This window comes from Cydia fagiglandana, chromosome 1 (genome assembly GCF_963556715.1).
Source record: "Cydia fagiglandana chromosome 1, ilCydFagi1.1, whole genome shotgun sequence".
NCBI lineage: Eukaryota > Metazoa > Arthropoda > Insecta > Lepidoptera > Tortricidae > Cydia > Cydia fagiglandana.
Genome location: NC_085932.1, coordinates 27,781,599 through 27,808,753, shown reverse-complemented (window position 1 = coordinate 27,808,753; position 27,155 = coordinate 27,781,599). Strand labels below are relative to the sequence as shown.

Below are 27,155 nucleotides of genomic sequence, written 5' to 3'. Positions count from 1 at the left end.
AGAGACGGCCCCTTTAGACACGGCCCCTTTAGAGACGGCCCCTTTAGAGACGGCCCCTTTAGAGACGGCCCCTTTAGAGACGGCCCCTTTCTCGTACTCGTTAATTCAATTTTTTTCTTAACATTTTATCTTAGTTTCAAAAATTTAATCCTTACACGAAACTTCTACGATGCACGTTAAAAGAAAACGCAATTTAACCTATTTCCAAGACCGAAGTGATTCCATAAGTGCTCCGTAAACAAAGTTTTATACGGAACACTAAAGATTGCCGTCGTCAGGTTTCTAGACCAACATTTTTATTCACCAAAATGAGTGATACTAGTTAAGGATGACTCACGCTAGACTGAGCCGGAGATTCCGGTGCTTCGTTTTCTATGGAAGCACCACGTGATTACCGATCAGCCGTCATTGAAAATGACATGTCGGATGCCTCGGCCCGGGCTCGGTCCGGTCTAGCGTGAGTTATCCTTTGTGCTGTGATAATGACTTTATAATATAATAGTCTGGATAATTTTAAAGCCGACAATGGTCGATTTTATCAACATGGATTAGCATCGTCCACTTTAGGCAATCAAATATATTCCAGCACTCACTCTAACCTAATGGACGAGTGATGCCACTCATGTTGAGTGTAGAGATGCAACGGATAGTTGTTTATATTAACGGATATTCGGCCGATGGTCAGGTCCGGTATCCGGCCGCCGAATATTCGGCCAGCGGAACGACACCTACATTTCAGTTATTCAGGTGCGCATTCTGCAGATTTGACCTATTTCCTAGTGAACGTTCGCGCGGACACATTTCTAGGTTCGAAATGAGTGCGCGTGCAAGTCAGTGGAATGTTTAAATTGTTTTAAAATAATAAACAAGGACTATTATGATCAAGACTGTTTCTTAAATCCAATTAGTTTACTCCGAAATCAAGCAATATTACTATCCGGTATCCGGCCGCATAGTAGGTCACTATCCGGTATCCGGCCGGATATTAGAATCATGGCCGTTTAGGCCGGATACCGGATAGTAACCGAATATCCGGTGCATCTCTAGTTGAGTGCATAGAAATATGAATTAAATTAGGGCGGTCGATGACAGTCAGTAATAAACAGAGTGTACTCACTGTTTTATTCGTTTTTGTTTCGGCTATGAAAACTGATCGAACATCTATGCGAATTATTTTCGTTTCCATTAGAGGTATTCTGGTTTTACAATTTATTGTGGTTTAGATTTTTTACATGGTTTTTACAAATCACAGTGCATTTTTCGCGTACACCAATCAGCGTAAGCGGTCGTCAAGATAGTATAATAACTGTAGTCCATCGCTCTTATTTACTTAGAGCATTTAATAACCGGAGTCGCCATACCCCTCTGCCGAAAACCTTGGTGAGAAAGTCGCGGAGCACGTCTACGTGAATTTTAGCATTTAAATTAAAACGAGAAGGAATTAAGACCTACTTTTGGAAAGCAATAAGTATTGCCTTCTTGCCTCTTAGATATTGGGACCAGTACAGAAGTAACATCCATCTAATATTTTTTCCTCATCCACAGGCACACCGTTCGCGGACAAATGCGAATGCCCCGAGGGCCTCACCGGCCCCCGTTGCGAGCAGACCTCCATCGGCTTCCACGGCGACGGCTGGGCCATGTACCCCCCACCCCCGGCCTGCCACGAGGGCCACATGACCCTCACTGTGACGTCACACACCAGCAACAGCTTGATCTTCTATCTGGGGCCCCTCAAGTACAATCCCCTGCTGGATGTTCAAGGTAAAGATAAAGATAGTTTATATAATAAATTAGAAAATCGACTATCTCCATAGATTGGACGATTTTTTCCATTCTACCAATTTATAGGTTTGGTTCTATTTACCCGTTTTTTTTTTATAGCCTATATTGTGTCCCACTGCTGGGCAAAGGCCTCCCCTGTCTTTCGCCACTCGTCACGGCTTTGTGCATGCTTTACTATTTACCCGTTATACGTACTAATTTTGATTGTTTATTATTCAAGTATACATATTACAGTGCACTTATGGACATCAGATAAAGATACACCGGCTCTAACCCTACACTAATGCCTCGAGAATATTTGTCCCCGCTCAATTGGAGGAGGGTATCCCAATATGGGACCGGCAACAAACTCGGCGGGACACTTCTTTTCAAAACATTAAATCTTATAATTAATATGTATTACGAGTAATTAAGAAAAATACAATTTAAATTACTATAGAATTCATGCAATTATACTCAGTGAGTACATAACTTTATAGAAATTGATATAAAAAAATAAACATATATGTACCTACATGAAATCATACAAATACGTAGCTCTTTCAGAAAACATATCAAATAAACAATAATACATGTTAATAATCTTACAATTAACATGTATTGTAATAATCTTATAATTAACATGTATGTATTAGTAACGAGTAAATAAGAAAAAATGCAATTTAAATTACTATAGAATTAAGATTTGGTGACCACCAACAAACTGTACTCACTCAACTGTACAGCGCGCAATTTGGCAACGGCAAGTATTGTAACAAGCAGTGGTGGCCGAGTGGATATGACGTCTTACTTTCAATCCGGAGGTCGCGGGTTCAAATCCTGGCTCGTACCAATGAGTTTTTCGGAACTTATGTACGAAATATCATTTGATATTTTCCACTAGCTTTTCGGTGAAGGAAAACATCGTGAGGAAACCTGCATACATCTGCGAAGAAATTCAAAGGTGTATGTGAAGTCCCCAATCCGCATTGGGCTAGCGTGGGGACTATAAGCCCAAGCCCTCTCGCGCATGAGAGGAGGCCTGTGCTCAGCAGTGGGACGTATATAGGCTGAAATGATGATGATGAAGTATTGTAATGCCGCACAAGAGGTTTGACATATAGAATTTCATTTTAGCCAATCAAAAATTTTTATTGACCAATCAAAACTTTTTTGAATAGCGGGAAATTGTGTATTGAATACACATTCCTTAAATTAAGTATTTCTGCATTTATTATTATACTCATATCCCTCCCATAAATAAAAACAACACCTCTTTATGTTAGTACAGTACAGCATAAAAGTAACAAACAAACCTACTTATGTTTATACTATTGTAACATGTATCCATTACTTTGATAATCCATCTAATGTACCTACCCACTAATAACACGTGAATTACTATATTTGTAGGGTAAATCAATAAATCATCCTTCTTCCTTTAAAATTATTGGACGAAGAATTTGATTAACGATATGTCCTGGTGCTGTCAGTCGCTACTATAATTACGTACTAATATCCAAATAGATCCGCTATCAACCATATGAAATGTTTGAAAAGTGTGAAGATAAATAACGTAAAGTTACGTTTTTAAGAGTTCCGAAGCTATATCTGTATCTGTAGGTATTTAAATAAAAGTAAACAAACAATTTGTACATTTTCGGTTATTTATAACAGTTATTGGTTATAAAACCGCCTGGATTCGTCACTGAACGACCTGACTTTAACCTACATTTGATCATGTTTTTGTTTTGTTTACTTTTACTTAAATAGCTGAAGATACAGACTATAATCGAAGTTACGCTCTTATATTTAAACGAAATTCTGAAATAACATGAAATTTGACATGAATATTTGAGTATCTACTTACCAGAAGTACTAGTCTTCGATGTTATACCTTGTTATAGAATGAAAATATATCGAGGAGATGTTTTGTATGAGAAACATCTACTCACTCTATTTGTACTACAATTTCTGGCAACAAAAACTAGTACCAGACATAGAAGTCTTTCCCAAGGGACTACAATATTGAGGGTTATTAACCCTTATCTTGGCATTGTAACACCCGTGATACATGGAACTTTAAAAAATCTAGCAGGTTCACTTTATTACCTAACACAATAATTCTTCCATGAATATGTCGAGCTACCCTCCTTTTTTATATAAAAAAATAATAGACACAAGTGTCATTTTAAATTAATTAGTAATAATCAACATGGAGTCACGGAAACAACAGATTTCGGTTCGCACTGGAAGTTTTGCATTTATTTCTTAGATTAGTATATATTTTTCCATAATTTACATTTTGATGCATTTACTATCTGTTAGTGCATAAATATTTACAATGCATTTGAATTTTAAAACATTTAATACACAGAATTTTACAGAAAACTGTTATGCATTATATTTGATACATTGCCAAGAACTCAGAAATGTACATATTGAAAGGATTGTATTACATTTAATACATTGCCAAGTTGTCGTTAAAATAGTTTTACATGTTTTTTTATTTTTTTTATATTTGTGGGCTTACAAAACATGTTTCAAGTATTTTGTATTAGTTGTCGTATTATTTAGTTATTGAGCTTTGATTTTTTTAAAGTACTAGATGTTGTTTAACTGTATATTCGCACGCCGTAGCATTATTGCTACGCCGTAGCCCGTAGCACGGAAAAATATATGAATGGCAAAAATGCCCCCAAAGTAAAAAAAAAATATTTTTTTATGACTTTTTATTATTTGTTTACTTTTAATATTTTACTCAACTTTTTGCTGACAACTTTTTTGAAAGTTTACGGGATCAGATTTTCCGCCCATGTGATCAGGTATTCGTAGATATAATTTATTTTTACAGGTTTAATAGTCATCTGATGCTTTAGATTGCGTTTAATTAGCAATAAATGATAATTTCTGTTGCATTACATGTTTTATTTTTATTAAAATCCACATTTTTCTTCTAAAAAGTAGGTAACTATTTTGTTGAGGGATTGGCATTGTATCAAATATGATACATATGATTTTCCGAAACTGGAAAATCCTGGATTTTTTCCCTTATTTTTTAACAGTCCAGTATGCTCAATAGGTGACGAAAAGCTAAAAAAATGTTTATATTTAACATATTTTGAGCCTTGCCAAGATAAGGGTTAAGGCCCTTTCCTGATAAGTCGGTAAAGAATCGGTGTGACATGCTTATGTATCTACTATCAATATTATTCAGGCCTATACGTACACATTAAGTGTTGGTTAGTAACAAAGAGCAATGTTTCAAAAAGTAAGGAAAGCTTGTCAAAAATTCTTAGCAGTTTTTTATTTATTTTTAAATTTTATACAAACATATTTACATGCAAATTTGGAGTCCTTTGATACCAAAGTATATGCTTGGCACACCCGCAGTCAGATTTCTTCCACATTACATCATGTTAGCCGACGTTCTCAAGTTAGTCTCACATTTAACGGCTTTTTTTACAGTTTGGCAATGTTTCTTGCAAGAACGCAAAGATTCGCCGGCCGATGCCAAATTGCCAATTCAGTTAAGTGAAAAGTACACACAGTAACGAGGCCAACAGATCAGAGTATCCAGTTAATTTGTGCCACACCGATTTTCTGAACCGTTTATTTTTATACACATCTACGAAGTTATGGTTATATGTTTCCGATACTACTTCTGATTAGGTAGATATTAGGTCCCTTTTTATATCGTCTTCGAAATGTAATTCAATATCCACAAATATACTTCGTTCAATTGCGTAGACGTAGAGCTATGTTAGTGGTTTCTTTTGCGACTTCAAATAGAGGCAATTTCACGCATTTTTCTACTTTATCGTTTTGTGCGGGTATATTAGGATCTTACATCTGATAGAACCTATAGAAACGTCTTAATTACCTAAGATATGTAAGAAATCGTACTTACTTATTATTATTTATTCAGAGCCCACTGTGTCCCACTGCTGGGCAAAGGCCTCCCCTCTCTTCCTCCACTTCGTGTCTTCGTACCTACTTATTAAAGAATACATAAATCTATTTTCTTAGTACTTTGTTGATGACAGTTAGAAATTGTTGTATAAGTACGGCCGCCACAAACCATTTTCACAGTTGTAAAAACGTCAAAGAAAAAACTACAAGGTAATTCTCAAACTATTTCACATAATTTACAGCCGATCCTCGTTTGTGATAACTTGAAAACTACCAACTTCGATAAGACTTCGGCAACTAAGTTCGTTAACTTACTTACAATGTCGTTAACTAGGATTCGACTACGACACACAACAATGTTGCCGGCAACAATGAATACGTCACATTGGATTGGCGTAACAACTTGAATAATGATTTCCGGCCCGACTCCACAATGGTCCCTTGGGTTTTCTGTACATTTTATTTTTATAGTTGTACCGTGCTCTCTAATTAGCGGAGAAACAGCGGATTGCAATCCGATCGACCAATCACGAGGCTTCATTTACATTTCTGAAGATGCGATAGGTGCCGCTGGTATTGCAGCGCAAATGTATATTTCTCGAGTTCGAAATTCGATTGGCAATTTGTTTCCCTCACGCAAAAGAAACTTGGTAACGTTGTTATACTCCTATAGTACGCCTAGTTCACAGTTACGGCAATAATGATTTTTTAATGATTCCATAATGACTGACAGCCGTGTACGGGGTGTTATGATTTATGGACTACGATCGCGTGTTCGAGTGTTATTGCTCTATACGGTTTCTGGAATATTCTGTACGATTACTTAGTACATTCTTGTTTAGGAACCACGTTTCGGTATTGTTTGTTCATAATTAATAATAATGCTCTAAAATAAAGCGGGGTCCGGTGTCTACATTATGGTTTAACACGCAGAATAACCGATTATGATTAAATATTCACCTAGTTTAGTTTAGATGTATTTTTTACATAGATACAAATTTTGGGTAGCTTAATGTAATCGAATAGTGTTGTCTTTGTGCCTGCTTTATAATTAAAACCCTTTGAAGCTTCGAATTTCTCCGAACGGCTGACACGGAATACCAAAACAGATTTGATTGTAAATTGTAGTTAGGACAAACAAAGCACCTTTAAGGATTTCAAATTAAATTTTCAGCAGTTATCTAAGCACCTTTTTCTATTTTTTTTGCCACGACACGCTGCTAAATAAGTCTAAAGGTCCCAGCAGTCTAATCCTAAATATGAATTTAAAAAAAATATTTTGGGGACAATCTGACACAGATCGATCTAGCCCCAAACTGAGAGAAGCTTGTACTATGGACCTATATCCATAATTCAGGAACAAATATTCAATGATAAACACACAAATAAATGCACTGACCTCTTAATGTCCGAATCTGGCAATAATCCGATTAGGTACTTCGACATATTTTCAATCGACGAAGAACTAATGACGGAGAAGATATTAAATAAATTATGTCTCGGACAATAATATGGAGAAACTTTTTGCATTAGTATACTAGTCGGGTTTCGAACTCACGTTCTCCGTTACTTAAGTGTTACGCTCCGTTACCAGTTCAAATTCAATTTCAACAGCTTAGTAAGTAGTAGGTAATTTAAAAAACGTGTCTCGGTCGAGTAGAGTTTTATGTGCTCGTATAAAGTTTTGTTAGAGTTCCGAAAACTGAAAATTAGACACTAAACACGAGAGTTGTTAAGTCGTTAGGTACTTGCCGTTTTGCTTCTGAAGCCTCGTTTGGCTTTACTTAGTGTTCTTTCAAGTCTGTGTTTTAGGGAAAGTTTGCTGTCTGTCTTGTCAAAACCATAATTAATGATACAGGAAGCGATACAATACATCTAAGAAGAAATATAATAGTTATTTATTGTGTAAGTTCTTATCCTAGCGACTGCGCCATATAAAATTTGAAAATTGAATTTGGTTCTCTTTTTAACAAACACAGATACCAAAGTAACAGACAAAGATAAACATATTTCACTATTACAGTTTATTACAATAGAGCTATGTTAAAAAATTTAAAGAGAAAATTGATGAATGTACAAAACATATTATATATATCTTAAAATAATATAATAACTCTATTCTGTCATGACAAAATAGCCGTTACATGAGTTTAGAAACGTTGGCTGCCGTATCATTTTAAAACCATTCGATGTTCTACACGGTATTGCTTTTACACTTAGATAACTCAGTTTAGTACCATGGGAATTGAGTGTCACGCCGGCAAGTCCGCCGACTCGACCACTCGCCTAGTGTAAACACGGCTTAAGAAGTTCCATCGTGGCATGACGACAAGACACAGATGACTCACTGATTAGATTGAGCATTTGAGGCTGTCACACTCATGTCCATTTAAGTCACTATCCAAAACGTCAATACATATTTATAAGGCCCTTCACCTCTTAATCCTTAGATGCATGAAGTATATACTCATACAGCCAAAGTGACAACCAAATTCACTATTAATTAATTATTTGTATCATCACAACATAGTTGTAATTTCAAGAGAAGTTGGTTGGCATTTGTCCTGTTTCAGTATCAATATTGATACTTCATGCGTCTACGGGTTAAGGAATTAAATGAGGTATCATGAGAGCTCTATCTTTCATTTCAGTTGCGTCGACTTCTAGTAACAATAACAATAAGAAGCAACTTTAGTTTGAAATATATTATTTTACAAGTAAAATGGCGCCATTGGGTAATATTTGTAAACACTTCACAATCCGGGATCTAAAGTAGGTAGTCTCTGCGACAAGCTAACGTAGATATTTTATTTTTATAAACTTGAGCGGAAAACTTAATTTTCTGGTGGACTTGTCGCAATTTGCGGCGTTTGAGGACGACAAGAAATGGCGGATTAGTGTTATGATTTGCTTCCATGCGAAAGTGGTTCAATTACGACGTATTTAAAAAGAAAATCCTTGCTAGCTTATGTTGTGCTTGGAACTGCGTTTCCCTCACGAACGTAAAAGTTAATCCAAGTGAAATTAAAGATCCACAGGTATTGACAGTAACAGGGAACAATTTTATGTATTAAAACAGATATTAAACAAATGATCATAAGTCTAAACCTAAATTAGCCTGAGGCATTGTTCCCAGGACACTGGCCGCGTTCTCCCTCTGCACGGTGATGATGGTGTTTTTGCGCAAAAAATGCGCTTGCTCGTAGGTCGCCAGACACCCAGACTAGTTTGGTAGAAATTTCTTTTACTAGTTTTTTGGTGTCGGACGACCAAGGACCGAAAGTTTCAATCGCAACTGCCTCAAATACAGTATTGCTTATCAAAGGATAGTGATTTTCAATTATATACCTGTTGTAACCTATCCTTGTTTCGGATAATAAAGTGTTTATTACTTTCTAACAATACAATTCGTATACTTATAAAATTATATTAGTCTGAAATACTGTTTGAGCAACCCCAAAGGCATCCATATTTAGCTTACGTCCTCTACAGATTACTTCTATGTTTGCCCACGAGAACAATCCAACTAGCAATCCTATTAAGGATGCATTGGCTGCATTCTGTCTAGTCAGTATTGTGCCAATCCGATGAACGTCTTTAACATGCACAATGCTGCAAAATGTCGTCTAAACAGTGTGCATTTTGGATGCTCTGCGCATTCTATTGGTGTTTAGCGCGGCGATGATTTATGCAGCTTTGTGATGTTGTGGAATCAGTCGATTCGATCGGGACCTCTTTATATTAAGAGATAGAGAAAGCTTAATCAGTCTGCAGAAGTCTGTTTTAATAATTTAAAGCTGTTTTTAAAATGTTTTCGAAGATAAGTTTTGTGACTGGAAATTTTTCGCGTAATAAGATAGCATTCAATTTTTTTCACGATTTCCAGCTGTAAACGCCTTTCGGCTTATATGATGATGAGCATTATAATAACTTGGCCTGTGTAGTCCAAGTAGGGTGCGTAGCCAAGATGAATACCGTTTACCGACTAACGCAGTCGAAAAGTAACGCCATAGAAAGGTCACGTGGCATACACACGGCGACACGTCACTTGGCTAGTCCCCCAAGACGCTATTAACAGGCTGAAAAAGTAACAAAGTTCTTGGTTGATGATGATTATTGTAATCTAACCAAACACCTCTCTTACAGATTTCCTCTCCCTGGAGCTAGTCGACGGCTATCCCATCCTCCTGGTGAACTACGGTTCCGGCACCACGAGGCTCAACAACAGCGTCGTCCACGTCGCGGACGGCAAGCCTCACCTCATCGAGATCGTCCTCATGAAGAGTTCAATAGAGATGTTCGTGGATCGGTGCAAGCTGTCCACTTGTATGAGCCTGGCGGCGCCTATTGCGCCAAGAGAGATACTTAATGGTAAGTCTTCTTAACCTGGATAATATCACAGAATGGTCTACACGATCCTCCTAGTAAATAAACTACGGCTCCATAAGGCTTGACAACAGCGTCGTCCACGTCGCCGAAGGCAAGCCTCACCTCATCGAGATCGTGCTGATGAATAGAGATGTTCGTGGATCGATGCAAGCTGTCCACTTGTATGAGCCTGGCGGCGCCTATTTTGCCAAGAGGAATACTTAATGGTAAGATTTTTGACTCTGGATATCACTTCTTTTTTAGTTTCGAGATTCTTTAGACGTTCGGTGATCACTGTGATCAGATAAAAATAACTGTATAATGACGATGGCAGAAATGTGAATTGCATTTCTGCCGTCATCATTATCTAATTATGCTGCGTTTTTTTTAGATTACTAAAATTGTGGTAACTGTCACATGATATTTAGGGAAACAAGCACACGCCATATTTTGGCTTGAATGTTTCTTGAGTTGTCCAAACTGTATCCAAATAAATACTTGTAGACGTGAATCATTATAATCAAGTGAATTTCAAACAAGCTAGTTTTCACAAAACCCTTTAAAGAATAGGTATTCAAATAAATCCATTTACATTTTTCCATCATTTTCCTAACGACAACTAGTTTTAACTGCGTTTTTACTTCGCTAATGAGTAGTTTATACGTATCTAGGGCGACGGTGTTTTTTGCCTGTTTCCATTATTGCTGGATTATACAGGGTCGCCTGAAATCTGATAAAACTTGCTTTTTATGCAGAATTAACGAGGCCGGTTAAATGGGCAAAAAGGCCCAGGGTTTATGGCCCGCTCCTCTTGAAATTTAATAGTATTGACAGAGGTTTTATGGCCGTTACACATGGCAGTAAGAATTTTCGGTAAGGGTAAATTATGAAAATCTACAGTTTTATAGGCGAACATATCAGTTACTTACCTATACAACTATTATTTATCATCATGCTTACTCATATTGTGCTTCAATGTGGAGTCTGGAATTAATTCTGTTCAGCCATTAATTATCGCCGCGTTTCCTTTATTTAAAATTAAGTAATACTGCTATACCCAAATATTGCCAAAGGTATAATTTAAAGCTTAGTAGTGTACATAATATTGTATATTTACCTAAATGTCCAAACTCCATTCAAATATATATTTCCCAATCTGCCCAAAATATGGTTTCCAGGCGCTTCGATTGGTAAATTCAAATGCCAACGTCTGTAATAAATTTCCATACATTATTACTGTACAGGAATCTTTTGTTTTCGCTGAGCGCGCCGCATTTCCCAACAGCTGCGAGAATTATAGAAAAGTTCCCGACCTCGTTGTGGTATTCTTATCATAAAATTTTAGTTTACAACTGAGCAAAACAATGCTAGTGTCTGAATAAAGCTCGTTTCCCGACAGTTTATTTTGCCTACTTGAACTCTTTGACTTACAGCGTGGCTACTTGGCTAGTCGTTAACTAACTTTCTGCCGTGGCTTTTTGCTTGAAGTTTGCGTGCATACATTATGCAATGTAGACTACATTTTAATGTTTTAGTGCTGTCGAATTTATACAGCTTTTCAGTTTACGTTATGCAACAATTGCTGCAAAAGCCTCACGTTGCAACTTTTAATTGAAAAAGTAGGTATTTGAATGTAAACAAGCGTATACGCTAGAAATACAGTGTTGTTTGAAGAACTTTAACAAGCACGCCACTTTAAGTGGCATTTGATTTACCTATTTTTGCAAAATTTGGTGTTTCTGTGTAAATATATATATTACTTAGATAACCAGTGCGACTCGGTTGGAGGTTCCATTATTACTTTATTATGTTTACTTTAAACAATTGTACCGTATATTAATGTATTTGTTTTCTACAGTGAATGGACCACTTCAATTGGGTGGAGCGACCATCGACTTCAGACACCTAGCGCACCAGTTTGGCTGGCAGCACATCCCCACCAACCAGCACTTCGTTGGCTGCATCAGCAACTTCACGTACAACGACTATGTAAGTACCCACCTGTTAGAGAACTGCTCCTACACTTAGGACATTTGCGTCGGAGGTCAAAATATACGGCCCGTCAGTTTGCTTGCAAACTCATAACAACTGCGTGTCTATCCAGATACCGAAAAAAAAAAGGCTCTAAAAATATCTTAAGAAGTCAAGGCAGATGATTCTCTAATGTGTCTACGCTACGTCTTTATATTTAGGTATTTTCCTCCTAGCCTAGTCCGTAGTGACTCTGCCAACGATTCAGGAGGTCCCGGGTTCGAATCCTGGTAAGGGCATTTTTATGTGTGTTAAATCACAAATATATGTTTCTGAATTAGGCACGGTACGGATATTTACAAATGATATATAAAGTCGTCTAGTACCCACAACACAAGCCTTATTAACCTTAACTTACTTACCTTACTGTGGGACTAGGTCGATATATTAACCTCGCAGTCATACGGACTATATGTTGAAAAAAACAGCCTGTGTATCTGCAGAACCAAACAATATATACCTATTCCTTCACTTCAATTTAAGTATGCCCTAAATATTCTTCAAGGAAATAAGTATCTTTTGTGGCGGAATCTCACGGCGAGTGCATAGGAGACGCTCCTGTGAAATTTCCCCAACTTACGCTGCATTTGTTAACTCTTCAAGTTACAGACGAATACAAAGACATTCTATGCGTTTAGACTGCACAAGCGTATAGTTTGGTAAAGTTACAATCGCCTAGCGGCTGCAGCAGCATTGCTACGTTGACGCGCGATGTCACTGTTAATTGATGTAGTTGCTGCATTGCTGTTGCTACTAGAACGATCTGTCACTCATTTTATTAGATCTTGATATTGACACCGCCCGCAACAACGCTAGTAGGTGACATTCCATTGCCACAATACTGCTGCGGCATGACGCAGTCACTGTTAAATTCCTTAATAAAATGAATGCCGGTTTGAACGTTGAAATCGCGGCAGTAGTGCGGCAGCGAATGTTATACATTTTATCAAAAAAATTGACAAATATAGGTAGAACCCGCATCAACCTCGCAGCAGTAGGTATTTAATATTATTATATTACAGTTGCCATCCGAAAGTCACCTACGTTGCAACAGCAATGCAGTAACTGCAGTCGTCATCTAAATGTAACCTATATTGTAAAAGTATAAGACTTGGTGCACTTAACAATATTAAATTTAAAACGTTGTTTAGTGCATAGGATTCAGCAAAATATTCCGAAGTTGCCATTGAGGCTGTTTTGAACAAAATTAATTACTTTCCGAAGCTATTACCTGAGTGTAGTGCGGCACAAAACTTGTTACTTTGCAAAATCAATCTTGAAGGCGCCTATTCGACGCAAACCAAAGTCTTATGCCAAGGTAGGTGATGTTGCGTTTTTTTAAAGATAATAAAAATTGCCTTGGGCAGGCTATACAGGGTGATTTCTGGGTCGTGATCCAGAACCACCTTTTCTGACTCTGTACCTAAATGATCCACATTATCATATGGTAGTATTTGATTAAAAGATAATTACTTAAATTATTCTTATTAGTCAAGTAAAATTAATGTTATACTAAGTAATTATGGTCACCCTATGACTTTTGACATACGCTGTATGGAAAGCGACAAGACGTCACATTGAGTAGGGTCACCAAATTGTATGCAAAAATAGTTTTTCCTACTTGTCATCTGGAAAATAATCATCATTATTGGTGATAAACAATAGGTTAGGTTTAAGATTCTTTATTCTCATTAAGAATTTGACAATTCACTTATTAATAATTAACAACATCATTAGGGCCATTAGGCTTATCTTTGGATTCTGTATGATGTCTGGCTCTCTTGCTCCACGACCCCGGCGAAATCATCCTGTATAGATCTAATACTTCAAGTGAGTTAAAAATTACTTTTGATTTCATGGATTTACATTCTCATAAAAATCTTCACGAATCGCAAAGAAATTTCAAAGTGCTGATAGTGTACTCTGTTCCTTTCTTGTGAATGTCACTTTTAATTTAAGTACCTATACGTAATGTATGTAACATGCCCTTATAGTGTACAATATGGAAATCTGACTCATACTGACTGAGGTCTGATAATGAGTTATATCAAGGAAGGTTTAGGAACACTTTAGTACCTACCATAATTTATGGAACCCACACATATATGACCAAGTATGCAGTATTAAAAAAATATGCTTACAAAGTGTATTTTCCCCGTCCATTTTTCAAGTGCTCCGTCCATATATTTAGCGGAACGGCGTGAAACTAAGTGCGCTAAGAATCTCACATTAATGTGTTGCGGAGTGCTTACATAATTTCATTAAAGTATATAATTCCTGTAATTTATTCTGCGGTATTCGTATTATTGTCGTAATAATAAAGCTTGTTTAAAGCGAACGTAAATAATGTTAACTGCCTTCTTCTAATTCAATATTCGTGTTAAAATATGAAATAAAGGTGTGCTGTAAATTTTATGTGCAATATTTATAATAATGGCTAGAATTATTATAAAATGTTCATGGTTTTTGCACAATACTGAATGATACTACTTATACCTCTAGACGTCGAATTATGGTCCTTATGAATGAATGAAAACATTTATTTTCAGGCAACTATTGGCCCATAGATAAATACCTTAAAACTAGCATAGGTACATATTATTGTTATGACAAATCCTTCAAGTTTTTTGGCTAGGTCTAATTTAAGAAATAAAATTAAGAATATATTTATTGCTTAAACTTAAATGTACATTTCTAAGTAAATTAATACGTGACTGTTACTCAAAATTTGATATAAAAATTAACTGACATAGGGACTATCGCTCGACGCCAGACGAAGTGATTATTGAATGGAATATATCATAAAAATATGATGAATTATAATAATATTGAAAATTATTTTTATAGAAATGTTCATTATAGTTAGGCATATACACGTTCGTTCAATCGTTGAATGAAATCCTAGTTAAGTATTACGTATTACGTATTAGTAGTTAGTCTTACTGGGTTAACGAGAGGTTAACAATCTCAAAATTACATGCATAATTAACATAAATGGTTAAGTATGAGTTCTATTTAACTTGTAAAGGGTGCATAAGTTTTTTACACACAGATGTATAGTAGAATATATATATGAAAAGTCTCAATTCTTCAACCAGAGTGTAACAGAGTGTACGCTGGCAGAACATATCTGTACCAAATGTTTTACCCTTTATAAGGCATAAGGGTTCAGAAATTATGCAAAATTGAACCCTATTGCTTTAATTTAAAGTTCTAAATCAGGTGGGAAATATATTCCCTCTGTCTTACAAAAGGTATTATTATTCTTATTAGGTATGTGGAGGACAATTCGAATCAAAAAAATCTTAGATTTATTACTACCCCTGCATCTAGCTCGCACCAATATAAAATGAAATCAAATTGACATCAGTTTGTAAGTTTGTATCGGTCCCTCGGAACAGAACCCTAAAGTTAGACCCAACTCGTTAGTTTTGGAATAAAACAGAACCTATTATAAATATGCAAATGTACTAATGTCAAGTTATGAAACAACACATTGCCATTAAATCCTAGGATATTAGCATTTTCACATCATTAATCAGAGCGAAAATGTTGTATATTTTGTGAAATTCCAGTTTGTTTGCGTACACCTACTTAGTTAGGCAAATAAAATTAATGGAACCCGAGTTGTGATAGTAAATACATATGTATTTACGTACTTATTTTTAAATCACTGTATACATTTGTACACACAATTTCTTTGACAGCTTAGACAGCCTCCGTAGCCTAGTCCGTTTTCTATGTATAGAAGATTGTCAGCCGACGCGAAACGCTTACTCAGACAGAAAGGGGAGGGCCCCCGCTCCGAGTCGTTCCTTGTGCAAAGGCTGTCCGTGGTGATCCAGCGAGGAAATGCTGCGAGCATCATGGGCATCTTTGCACCGGGAAAGGCAGGGAGCGGTTTGTATGTTTTAATTTTTATTTGTAAGTCTTAGTTGTATGTAATTTGTGTTATTATGATTATTTCCTTACATACCTTCTAAATTATTTAATTTAAAATAGCAAAAAATATATATTTGTATATAAGTATTATATGTATCTTCTATACACATTGTAAATCAAAGTCGCCCGCCGCGTCTGTCTGTTTGTAAGTTTGTGTTTTTGTATGTTCACGATAAACTCAAAAACTACCGGATTTACGTGCGGTTTTCACCTATCAATGGGTGTAGGAAGGTTTAGGTGTATAATTTGTTGACCGCTAGTATCTATATATTACTATCTATATTAGTATCTATATTATTATATATACTGGGTGCCAATAATGAATGGATATCCTTCTAACCACCGACAGGCACCTTAGGCTGGTCCAGAAAATTCGCTTACTGGTTTTGTAAAAGTTTCGTGGTTTTCAAGATGTAATCGAACCTGTTGTTACCTCTGTCTTCATATATTATGTGTGTTTCTCTGTAAATGTTTTATTAAGGTTGTGCAATAAAGAGGATTTGTATTGTATTGTGTTGTACATTAAACTATTTTGCTGACAGTACTACAACCTTGGCGAGCCCTCCGTTCACCGCAAGGCGGACCCCGGCTGCCAGCTCAGCGTCTCCACAGCGGTCACCTTCGGCATCGACACCAATTTCCTGGTGGCCATCTTAGTCTGCATCGCCATCTTAGTCAGTGAGTATTCGTCTAGTTTATTGTTCAATACGTTGAAGCTTTTATATTGATATCAATGTAAGTTCAAGTACAAGTACCTAGATAGGTATATTTTATTTTACTCTTCGCACTCTGATGGTTTGACTGGTGTTTAGAAACATTTTTAGTCACGACATAGCGTTTTCTGTCTAGGGGTCGTAGACAAATCAGAATTGCTTATCGACAAACGCAAAAAAATCACAAAAAGACAGAATCTGCCGTATTCGAACTTCAAGATATTCACAAGACACGACACTTACTAGATCCATTCTAGATACGTTATCAACTAGTTCTCTTTTGCAGCGCGATTCGGGCAACCAATGTCACTTTTACGTTAGATAGAGTAAGATATCTATTAGATGTGAATTGGATCTCTAATCGTTCAAGAGTATCTCCAGAATCGCGCAAATGTCAAATTTGACAGGTTAGATCTTAAACATATCGTTATCGTATCTTGGTGATGTCTAAAAGATATCTAATAGATGTCTATTGCAAAATCCGAATCGGGCCCAAAGTCAGTGAATTTTCTGTTATCGCTAACAATGTTTCTCTGTAACTAATTTCCTATAAAAGTGTTCTCTTCATCAATAGTATTTATTCCCCTCATAGTCATAAAATACCGCGTGAATCGCACCAGGTTAAACAACAAGAAAAGTAATTTATTTTAACAAGCCGAAGTGAAAATAAATCAACTGCTTGCTTTCTTATTTTAAAACGAGCAAATTCGCTTTAAAAGGGGAAACTATTCTTTAACCATTTCTCCGTTATTAAGTGGTGAGAAAAATATTGTATTTGTGGATAAGGTACAAACAAAAATACCAAATCTAGCGATAATTGTAAAATTATATATTTCCACTTACAAATACAACACATAATTATACAAATATTACTCACGCAACTCTGGTGTAATTTATAACTTTCATAAGTGTTGTATGTCTGAATTGAAAAACTAAGATATTTATGTTCTTCTAAAGCTAATAAATTTTATAATTATTCTTTTTTTTTCTTTCGCAGTCCTACTATTAGCAGTGGTCGTCCATCGGCGCCGAGCGGACGCCTGGGCCGAGAAGGAACTGGACGACATCAGGGAAAACATCATCGCGTACGAAGACGAGGGTGGCGGTGAGGGAGACGCTGGATACGACCTCCACGTGCTCAGGCAGATGTATGATGGGCCGCCGCCGGATCAGGATGGCACGTTCATGCACGCGCCAGGTAAATATACCATTTACAACTATGACACAGCCGACTGACGAAAAAACATATAGACCACCACGTCAGGGACAACATTAGGGCATCAGGGAAAACATCATCGCGTACGAAGACGAGGGTGGCGGTGAGGGCGAAGCTGATGGTTACGACCTCCATTGCTCAGGCAGATGTACGATGGGCCGCCGCCGGATCAGGATGGCACGTTCATGCACGCGCCAGGTAAATATACCATTTACAACTATGACACAGCCGACTGACGAAAAAACATAAAGACCACCACATCAGGGACAACATCAGGGCACAAATTTTTTCTAAGAAGAATCTCCGAGAAAAGGGGTGCTTGATACAAACTCGATATGCTGAGGGCACTGAGGCAGACTATTGGATAACATGTTCATGCATGCGACTGTCCACTATTGTACAAGTCTTCTGTAATTTAGTTGACGCCTTGATAAGGAACAAGGTATTGCCGATGTCTTTGATATGTTAAGAAGAAAATGCGTTGAAAAGAAACTGGATACCTTACTATATGTTGGCGGAGACGTATTTAGAGGATATCGATGCGTTTTAAAATTTACCGGAACTTTGAATACCAAAATTAAAGTTTCCAAATTAAGATGCAATGTAGAATATAATGTAACATTTAAAGAGTTTACTGGAACTGAATACAGCTTCACTGACGTGACTAAGGAGCAAGGCATCTTTATTAATTAAGTATAGTTACTGTCACACCTGCTAGACCGCAAGTAAATTGCACGAACTACTGAGTAAAACTTATCCGCTAAGCCAACATGCTTTTCAAATTCAATTTATTAAAGCAAAAGTACTACCAAGCTTCGACAATCCTCTTAGTGCTTTTCTAAACATGTCACGTCACTCAAAACCAGTTTTTGCGCGCTCTATTTACGACTTCCCTTAAGCTGTAACTTAACCCCATAGCTCAAACTTTAACTGGGTTAAGAACCATCAATCAGATTTACTCGGATTACCTGCAAGATTTAAGAATGAAAAAATATACGCCGGGCTGGCCGGCCCCGCTGTTATTTCTTAATTAAAACTTTTAGCCGGGAAAGATTAACTTTACCTTCCTGTCAGAGTTAAAACAACTATTACGACATACCAAGTTAACAGAATAAAGTAGCAATTTAATGAGTGTTTCTAGAAATCACAAAGGTTCTCGCTTTTAACAGAATACGCTGGAAGTTAGAGTAGTATTAGCAGTAACTTAAGTGTTCTCTGCGGGATTATTATTCTAATTTCAATGGTCTTGACTCTTAGCAAAAAGCTCTAATATATCACGTAATTTTTGCTTTTTCTTCTAGCTCCGCTTTGTAAACATTGCTTCTAGATTGAAATCCGCGGCCTTTGAAGGATTTTCGTTTGTAGGCTGTGTGTGTGTCTAAAATTCGGTGTTATTTTATTTCGTCGACAAACATAGCGGTTAAATTGAAGGACGGAAGGAACGACTAAAATAACTGTAAACCTGTGTTTATAACTGGAACAAATTAAATTGTTTTATTTGTGTTATTTTAAATAAAAACCTCTATGTAAATTATAAACAGAAATAGATGTCATTAACAAATAAATATAGGAAAACAAAAAGTGATCAAACCTCCAGTGTTCAGGACTGGGGTGGAACCGTCTTTTGTATTCACCGCAAAGACCACAACCACTAGTCCACCCGGATCACGGCGGCACCGGTCAAAAATTCACCAGTATAGGCAAACTTGTAAAGTCTAATGGTAACATTCCATTTCTGACCGCAGCTGCACGACTGGTACTGAACGCGTCGCTGCTATTGTCAATTTCCATAGTAAAATTAACAGTGATGCAGCTGTCGTTGGAAATGGACTGTCACCTTAATTCGCCGTTAGGCGGCTAGCTTTGTCAATTTCAAGATTAGAGATTCAGGTTATTTCAAACACATATTAACTCATATTTATAGACGGGTCTATCGAGAATTTATTTTATTACACTTATTTACCGATATTTCGACACAGTTCATATTATATATTCAGGCTACATATTAACTCACATTATAGACGGGTCTAACGCGAATTATATTCAATTACCTTTATTTACCGACGTTTCGACACAGGTTTCACTGGTCGTGGTCGCGGCTGACTGATTGTCCCAGCAAAATGTCAAAACAGAGATTTGTGCATCTACCCGACGAAAAGTGTATGGAAAAGTTTGGGGTAGACATCACATTTTCAAACCACCCACCACACATCATGTTAATTATTGTCGTTGTGTCGAAACGTCGGTAAATAAAGGTAATTGAATATAATTCGCGTTAGACCCGTCTATAATGTGAGTTTATATGTATTCAAAACGCGAAAGTTTAAAATATTATATTCAGGCTATTTTGGTTAATGAGTATTTTTGTAAACTTGCGATTAGAGTCTAACTCTAACTACCTTGGTTTTTATAAGGGAACACTAATGTCCTAATTTCCCGACAGGTGTAGTAGGCGCAGCGCCCGACATCTCCGGTTTCCTGGACGACAAGAAGTCCGTACTGGACCGCGACCCCGACATCAACCCGTACGACGACGTGCGACACTACGCGTACGAGGGAGACGGCAACACTAGCGGCTCGCTCTCCTCGCTCGCCAGCTGTAAGTTACCCCAGATTACCCCACAGGTGTAGTAGGCGCAGCGCCCGACATCTCCGGTTTCCTGGACGACAAGAAGTCCGTACTGGACCGCGACCCCGACATCAACCCGTACGACGACGTGCGACACTACGCGTACGAGGGAGACGGCAACACTAGCGGCTCGCTCTCCTCGCTCGCCAGCTGTAAGTTACCCCAGATTACCCCACAGGTGTAGTAGGCGCAGCGCCCGACATCTCCGGTTTCCTGGACGACAAGAAGTCCGTAATGGACCGCGACCCCGACATCAACCCGTACGACGACGTGCGACACTACGCGTACGAGGGAGACGGCAACACTAGCGGCTCGCTCTCCTCGCTCGCCAGCTGTAAGTTGCAAGCAATTGAATTATTTTTAAATTTGGAACTTCTATTATTAAATTAAAGTTGTACAGTGTAAAAATACAACTTACTCAAAAATATGTCGTTCTTAATTCGCTGACATGGCTATGGGACATATTTTTGGGTATGATGAGTGCACCTATGTATATTTTTACACTTGACTGTACCTACAGTATGCAGTCTAACCAGGTTATTTTATACATTATAATAGGTATTTACCTACACCTATTAATTTAACGTAAGCGGCTAAACAAAAGTTACATGTAATATCTGTAAGTATAATGTTGTAAAGACATAATAAAGCCGTTTAGATTGTCGATTTTGAGCAACGAATCTTAACTTGGTGGAGATGCTGGGATCGCCAAGTGACTAACATTATTAACAATACAATTGTAAAAGAAAACGTATATTTCCAACAGGTACGGACGACGGTGACCTAAAATTCAACTATCTATCCACGTTCGGCCCTCGGTTCCGAAAACTAGCCGACATGTATGGCGAGTCTGACGACGAGCGCGCGCCCCACGAGGAGTCATGGTGCTAGCACCACGCCTGGCTCGTGTAGCCACCAAAATCCACCCTTATATGACTCTTACACAAGGCCCAAAGCCCTGTGAGTGAATAGACCAAGCTTCGAGATGCCTTATCGCTTCACGGCGTTTGATTTCGACACCGTAGCCTGTGTTCCAAGTGAAATTTAAGTGTTTGGACCCACCGTTGGAATAAGTTCCCTGTTAAGAGCAGAAAATCGATCTATAGGTAATTAAGAAGCCTGTGATAATTAATGCGATTTATTTTACAAGCACAGGAACTAAAGAGTTCCGTTATGAGTAAAGCTATGACTTTAAGGTTAGCTAATATGACGCCATTTTTTGAGTTATATTTTTTTACTTCTTTGTAAAGGTTTTATACGTCTTCCATTCATTTCTGAGCTAAAGTCAATTCTTCTTAAATATTTCTTAATTCTCAGTTTGCCGATAATAAATCCTAAAATGTGTATATGAAAACGCGATCCGAAGTTATTATTATACTCAGAATATCACAACTTAAAAATATCAAAAAAACACGACAGCTCAGAAATTGATTGAATTGTATTGAACCTATCAACTTAATATCCCATTTTGAAACTTCGCGTAACATCACTTAAGAATATAAAAAAAATGTGACATGTTAAATATGTTTTTAAGAAAATGACTGATTTGTAAAGTTGTTTAGGCATCGTTGTAGATACGCCTAAATTATTTCTTGTAGGTATCGTAATTTTATATAAATTAAACTTAAGTACGTACAGCTTGGTTAAGAGAGCGTTTCTTTTATTTTTTGCCATTTTTATATAAGTATTTTGACCTTTTTTGGCCACTTTTGTGTTATTTCTACTCAGAATCATGACCTCTTTCGATCCTAATGGGATAAATAAATGTCCCAGAGTTTTTTTCCTATTGTGTTACTATTTCCCCATATACCCGTACTTTGTATGGCGGTAACAAAAATAAAGTTTAAAAAATTGGAAATTCCTCCTATAAGGATGAAAAGGGCTCGCGATCCTGGCTAGAAATAACACAAAAGTGGCAAAAAAGGTTACAATATATAAAAGTGGCAAAAAATAAAAGACGCTCAAGAGTAAGTAATTTTAGTATTTGTAAGTACTGCTGTATGTTCGATTGTTCATTACTTTTGTATGATTGTAAATTATTGTATTGAAGAAATAACATTCTTGTGACTGGCAGTATTTAGGCCATTGCAGCTGATTAAGTATGAATTTAAAGTTAAGTGCCATTTTATCACTTTTTGTATTTAGACATGATTTTTGACCATTATGACTGTATGGTCACTTTGATTACTACAATTTAATATTAAACTTGACATTTACTATTTTAAAAGTTAAATTTTTCTGTTTTTTAACTTTTTGTTCTCGGTATACGGCCTAAATGAAGGACAAATTACTTTTTGAGAGCAATTTATTGCAGTTTCTTTCTCTCTCCGCTTACCTATGATTTCTATTGTTTGACAGAGAAAGAGAATGCAGTAATGTTAAAGAAAACTTGTCGGTGTGAAAATGTCATAAGTGGTATCCTTGTAAACCATTGTTAAGGACTAGTCTGTATTTCATGATCATCCAAGAAAAAACAAGAAATATCTGTGTTGCCGTGAATTTTAATGTTTGTGTTAAATGACATCGTTATACGTATAAACGATATTTCGAAGTAATTATGTCAAAATTGCTGTAACTTAAGTCTATATCAAAGTCATTAAACTGATTTATAATTATTATCTCGACGGTTAGACTTGTTATACCTAATTATCAATGCAATTTGATTATCTTCAATAAATGTATGTACAGTTACAGTTACAGAATACCTACCTTCAGTTTTAAAGATACCACAATATTTTCCAATATCATGGGATACAAACTAGACCTTAACTGGTAATATTCCTTGGTATGGAGTACGTCCATTTGCGTTAGTGTTAAGTTTCTTTTTATATTCTTTATACTATGACGTAATTTTATTTCATTGAAGGCAAACTTATTTTTTGTCAATTATTTATACAATTTGTTTGTAACATAAACGTCCAGTTTTCTATGTGGTGCATTTGAATAAAGAAATAAGAATTTATTTTGGTTTTATCGTTAAATTACCTTAGAACGTCCTAATTGTTTTTCGTTTAGTAATGTTTTAAAAATCCTTTTTAATAAGCTTGCGTTTTCACACAAATGTCTTAATGGTCCAAAGCTTTATTTTTTCACTACTTAGTTCAATAGGTATTGGAGAAATATAACTGCGTACAGCATTGGTATATTAGTCGCCAACTTAGATGAGAAACATTAGATTTTAAACTAGTAATGACACAATGATTTAACAAGATATAATTTTGCCATTGCAAATGTGGTTTTGCATCTCTTTTCTATTCTAAGTATGGAAAGACGTGCAAATACCAATTATTATTTGCACAAATGTGACCAAGTGAACATTGGCCTTTCGGGGCCTAATTTACCGCTTAATAAACAAGGATTTTTATAAACCTTAATTTCGATTGAAATAACCTAGTGATATATATTCTACATAAGTCTACGTGTAAATAATGTACATTAAATATGCCCATACTATTAAATGTTCCGTGATTATCCTTAACTTTTATATGGCTAACTATAGGCAAATATACAAGGTGTCTTAAAATTATGCATATCAACGAATATAGGCGAGTGTAAGGGTAATACTCGGTACTACTGTAACTTCTTTCCTTATGTTTTCAAATAGGTAGATACATTGCTAATTTGATCTTCATCTCGATGTGTTTTTGTTTTTTACGCTAACACAATTATTATCCCTATCCCTAATGGGAAGGGTAGTCATGTGTTAAGTAATGGTAGTTCTAGTCGAGTATGAGAGGTGTCCGTATGTACACGATTCATAGTATATTTTTCCAGTGGTCTTTAGTTTTCCGCATAACTGAACATTTGGGACCTATTTATAATTGTTACATACCCCACGTTTTTTAAATTTTCCAAAACGTTAATCACATCTTTAATTCTGTCGCACATGAATTAGTTCTAGTAATGTTTTCATTTTTATATATTAAAGGCCGAAACTTAACTTAAATTTTATATTCGTTTTAATTATCTCCAGTAAATAATTTACCGTTTTGTCGGCAGTTCCATATGAAATACCAGAATTATGTACGATATCAGTATAGGTATTTTAAACTACAACACAAATTATATTAACTTAATTTTACAAATTTAATGCCTATTTCTTATTAAGTTGGAATTAATAAAATATATAAACGCAATAAACTTAAGCGCTCAAAGTAGACAGCTGCTCGCAAAATATAAAAATCCTACTCGGCATTTTGTGACCTTTATAGTTAGATTTTAGTAACAGATGCCTTTGACTTATGAAAACAACCTAGTTATTTATCCCCTACTAGAGTTATGAGTTATGATTATAAATAAGATGAGCTAGTAACAAAAATGTTTATTTTTAAGCGTGTATAAAAATACCGATCCAACAAAAAAGCTTCTCGGTCATATAAAAATAAATATATAAGTAAATCTTAGAAAAAAAACATTAAAAGCCTAAATAATCCCTGATATCTAAATTGACCCATGACAAAAAATGTTAATTAATTTATTTATCATTAAAACTGCGCTCATACTCGATAATGTATCAAACAAAGTTAATATAATTTAATTCTGCGAATATTATTGCTCTTCAACAATGTACAAATATGTTACGTCGATATCCGTTAGTATTATTTAATTTGTTCAATAATTCAGATGTCGTGTAGATTTAAGCAAATAAATAAATATCTATTTCCTACATTCCATTACGATGGCAAACATCGCATGAGGTTGGTTGTTGGCGTATTTACTAATAATTTTATTGGATCAATTATTCGTACTTAGAATAAAAGTCGCGGGTGATCATTTTTTATACCTTATTTTATTAAAAAAAAATGATCACCCTCGAACAAAATAACACACTGCCATTGTTATTAAAAATAAACATGTCATTTTTAATCCCATGACGTTTTTTTATCGTCAAAAGTTACCTCTTGACTTAATTTTATTTCCACGTAGGTACATGGGATTAAATAATGACTTATTGGTAATTTTAACTCTACTGTAAGTGAGTGAAGTCCGTGTGTTTGTACGTGTAAGAATTTATATACATATAGTAAACTATGGCGATTTTGATGTGATGCTCTGTTTTCTATCAATAATTATAAATAACGTGTTATGTGCAATAATTTGTACATAATTATTGCTAACAGAATGATCGGGACTTTTTCTGGTCACTTTTTCACTGTCACGTCAAACTTATTTGAACTTTGTTGTCATAGCGTACTATAGTCGTACCAATAAAAGTCTGCAGCGGATTTGATAGCCCACGCAGCGTAAGTGTTATTTATACGTCATAATTTCATAGAAGTTTGACGTTTAAAATGACACTTGCACTGCGTGGGCTATCAAAATCGCTGCATACTTTACGGTCTGACTATATAACACTTTGTCTAGTATTTTTTTTAAATTGATTATATTTCAGTTTAGTTAGGTGACCAGAAATGTGTGTTTATTTTGTCAAATGACAAAAAGTAGTGAGTGAAAAGAACGCCTAAAGAAATGATTGTAGTAAAAGAAAGTCTATTGTAGAGAGTTAGGGGAGGCCGACTGATCGATTGTCATATTACATTGAATAAGTTTAGTTGTTAAGAACCTAATATTTTTAAATTGTTTATATAGAAATAAAAATATTCAATTGAGCATTGAAATAAAGTGACTACATTGAGTATATATGTCTTTTTTTTACAAGCACTTCATTATTATTAAATTAATTCAATAAAATCTATTTAGACATTGGAGCATTGGACAGTTTAAGAAAACAATTCATATTTTATAAGGAGCATAAATTCTAATCCCCGAACAGGATTAATACCTACACAAAAAAATTATATTATTTCAGTCAACAGGTTTCTAAAATGTGAATACAGTCTTTGCGGAAAGAGTCGTGGAATATGTGGGCTTAACCATAAGTTATTAAAATCAAAAATGTTTTCAGCGACGGCTTTTCGATCTATATGTGTTTTACATATTTATACGAAATCAAATGACATCAGCATTCACCTTTTGTACTGAAAACTATTCTAGTAAACAAAACATTTCATTGTTATTCAAAACAAAAACATTCAACTAATGAATTGTTTTAAAAACGTGACCCAAATACCAAAATATTTACGAGTTTACCTTTGTATTTACAACTTTTGCTTATTAATCCGTGGTTTTCGGCACTTAAAATTCGGTTTACATTTTCATTGCCGTCAACGAACCCGTTATGAGATTGTTGAAATGTTGTCTCGTTTCTCCAACAATTTATATTAACAAACTTTGAGATCAATGCCTCCCTAGTCCCTCCTCTGGCAGGTATTTTGACGCGTATATTATTTCATAATATCAGGTAAAATTTTGTTAGGAATGCTTTTTGTGGATGGGTATATTTAAACAGCAAACGCTAGCATGTATAAAGTTTTGAATATTATTTAGTAGGCCATCAGGCCCCTATTTCACCAACGTGACAGGTGCGACAATTCGACAAGTCTCATTGTTGCTGACGTCACAGGCATCCATGAGCTACGGTTATCGCTTACCATCGGGCGGGCCGTATTCCTGTTTGTCACCATCATTGTATTAATTAATAAAACTTTATTATATCGCCATAAAACACGTATTTCTCTTG

The 27,155-nt window shown here is 36.0% G+C and overlaps 1 protein-coding gene across 1 annotated transcript in view; it reads left to right on the top strand.

Moving 5' to 3' along the window:
* Nucleotides 1-26,213, top strand: part of LOC134668792 (DE-cadherin) — a 366,389-nt gene extending 340,176 nt beyond the window's left edge. The window contains exons 18-24 of the mRNA XM_063526248.1: nt 1,546-1,764; nt 9,823-10,047; nt 11,903-12,033; nt 16,560-16,695; nt 17,728-17,928; nt 20,390-20,545; nt 21,342-26,213. Coding sequence (XP_063382318.1) covers nt 1,546-1,764; nt 9,823-10,047; nt 11,903-12,033; nt 16,560-16,695; nt 17,728-17,928; nt 20,390-20,545; nt 21,342-21,466 — 1,193 coding nt within the window. The 3' untranslated portion in view covers nt 21,467-26,213. The remainder of the gene's footprint in view (nt 1-1,545; nt 1,765-9,822; nt 10,048-11,902; nt 12,034-16,559; nt 16,696-17,727; nt 17,929-20,389; nt 20,546-21,341) is intronic.
* Nucleotides 26,214-27,155: the final 942 nt, after the last annotated feature.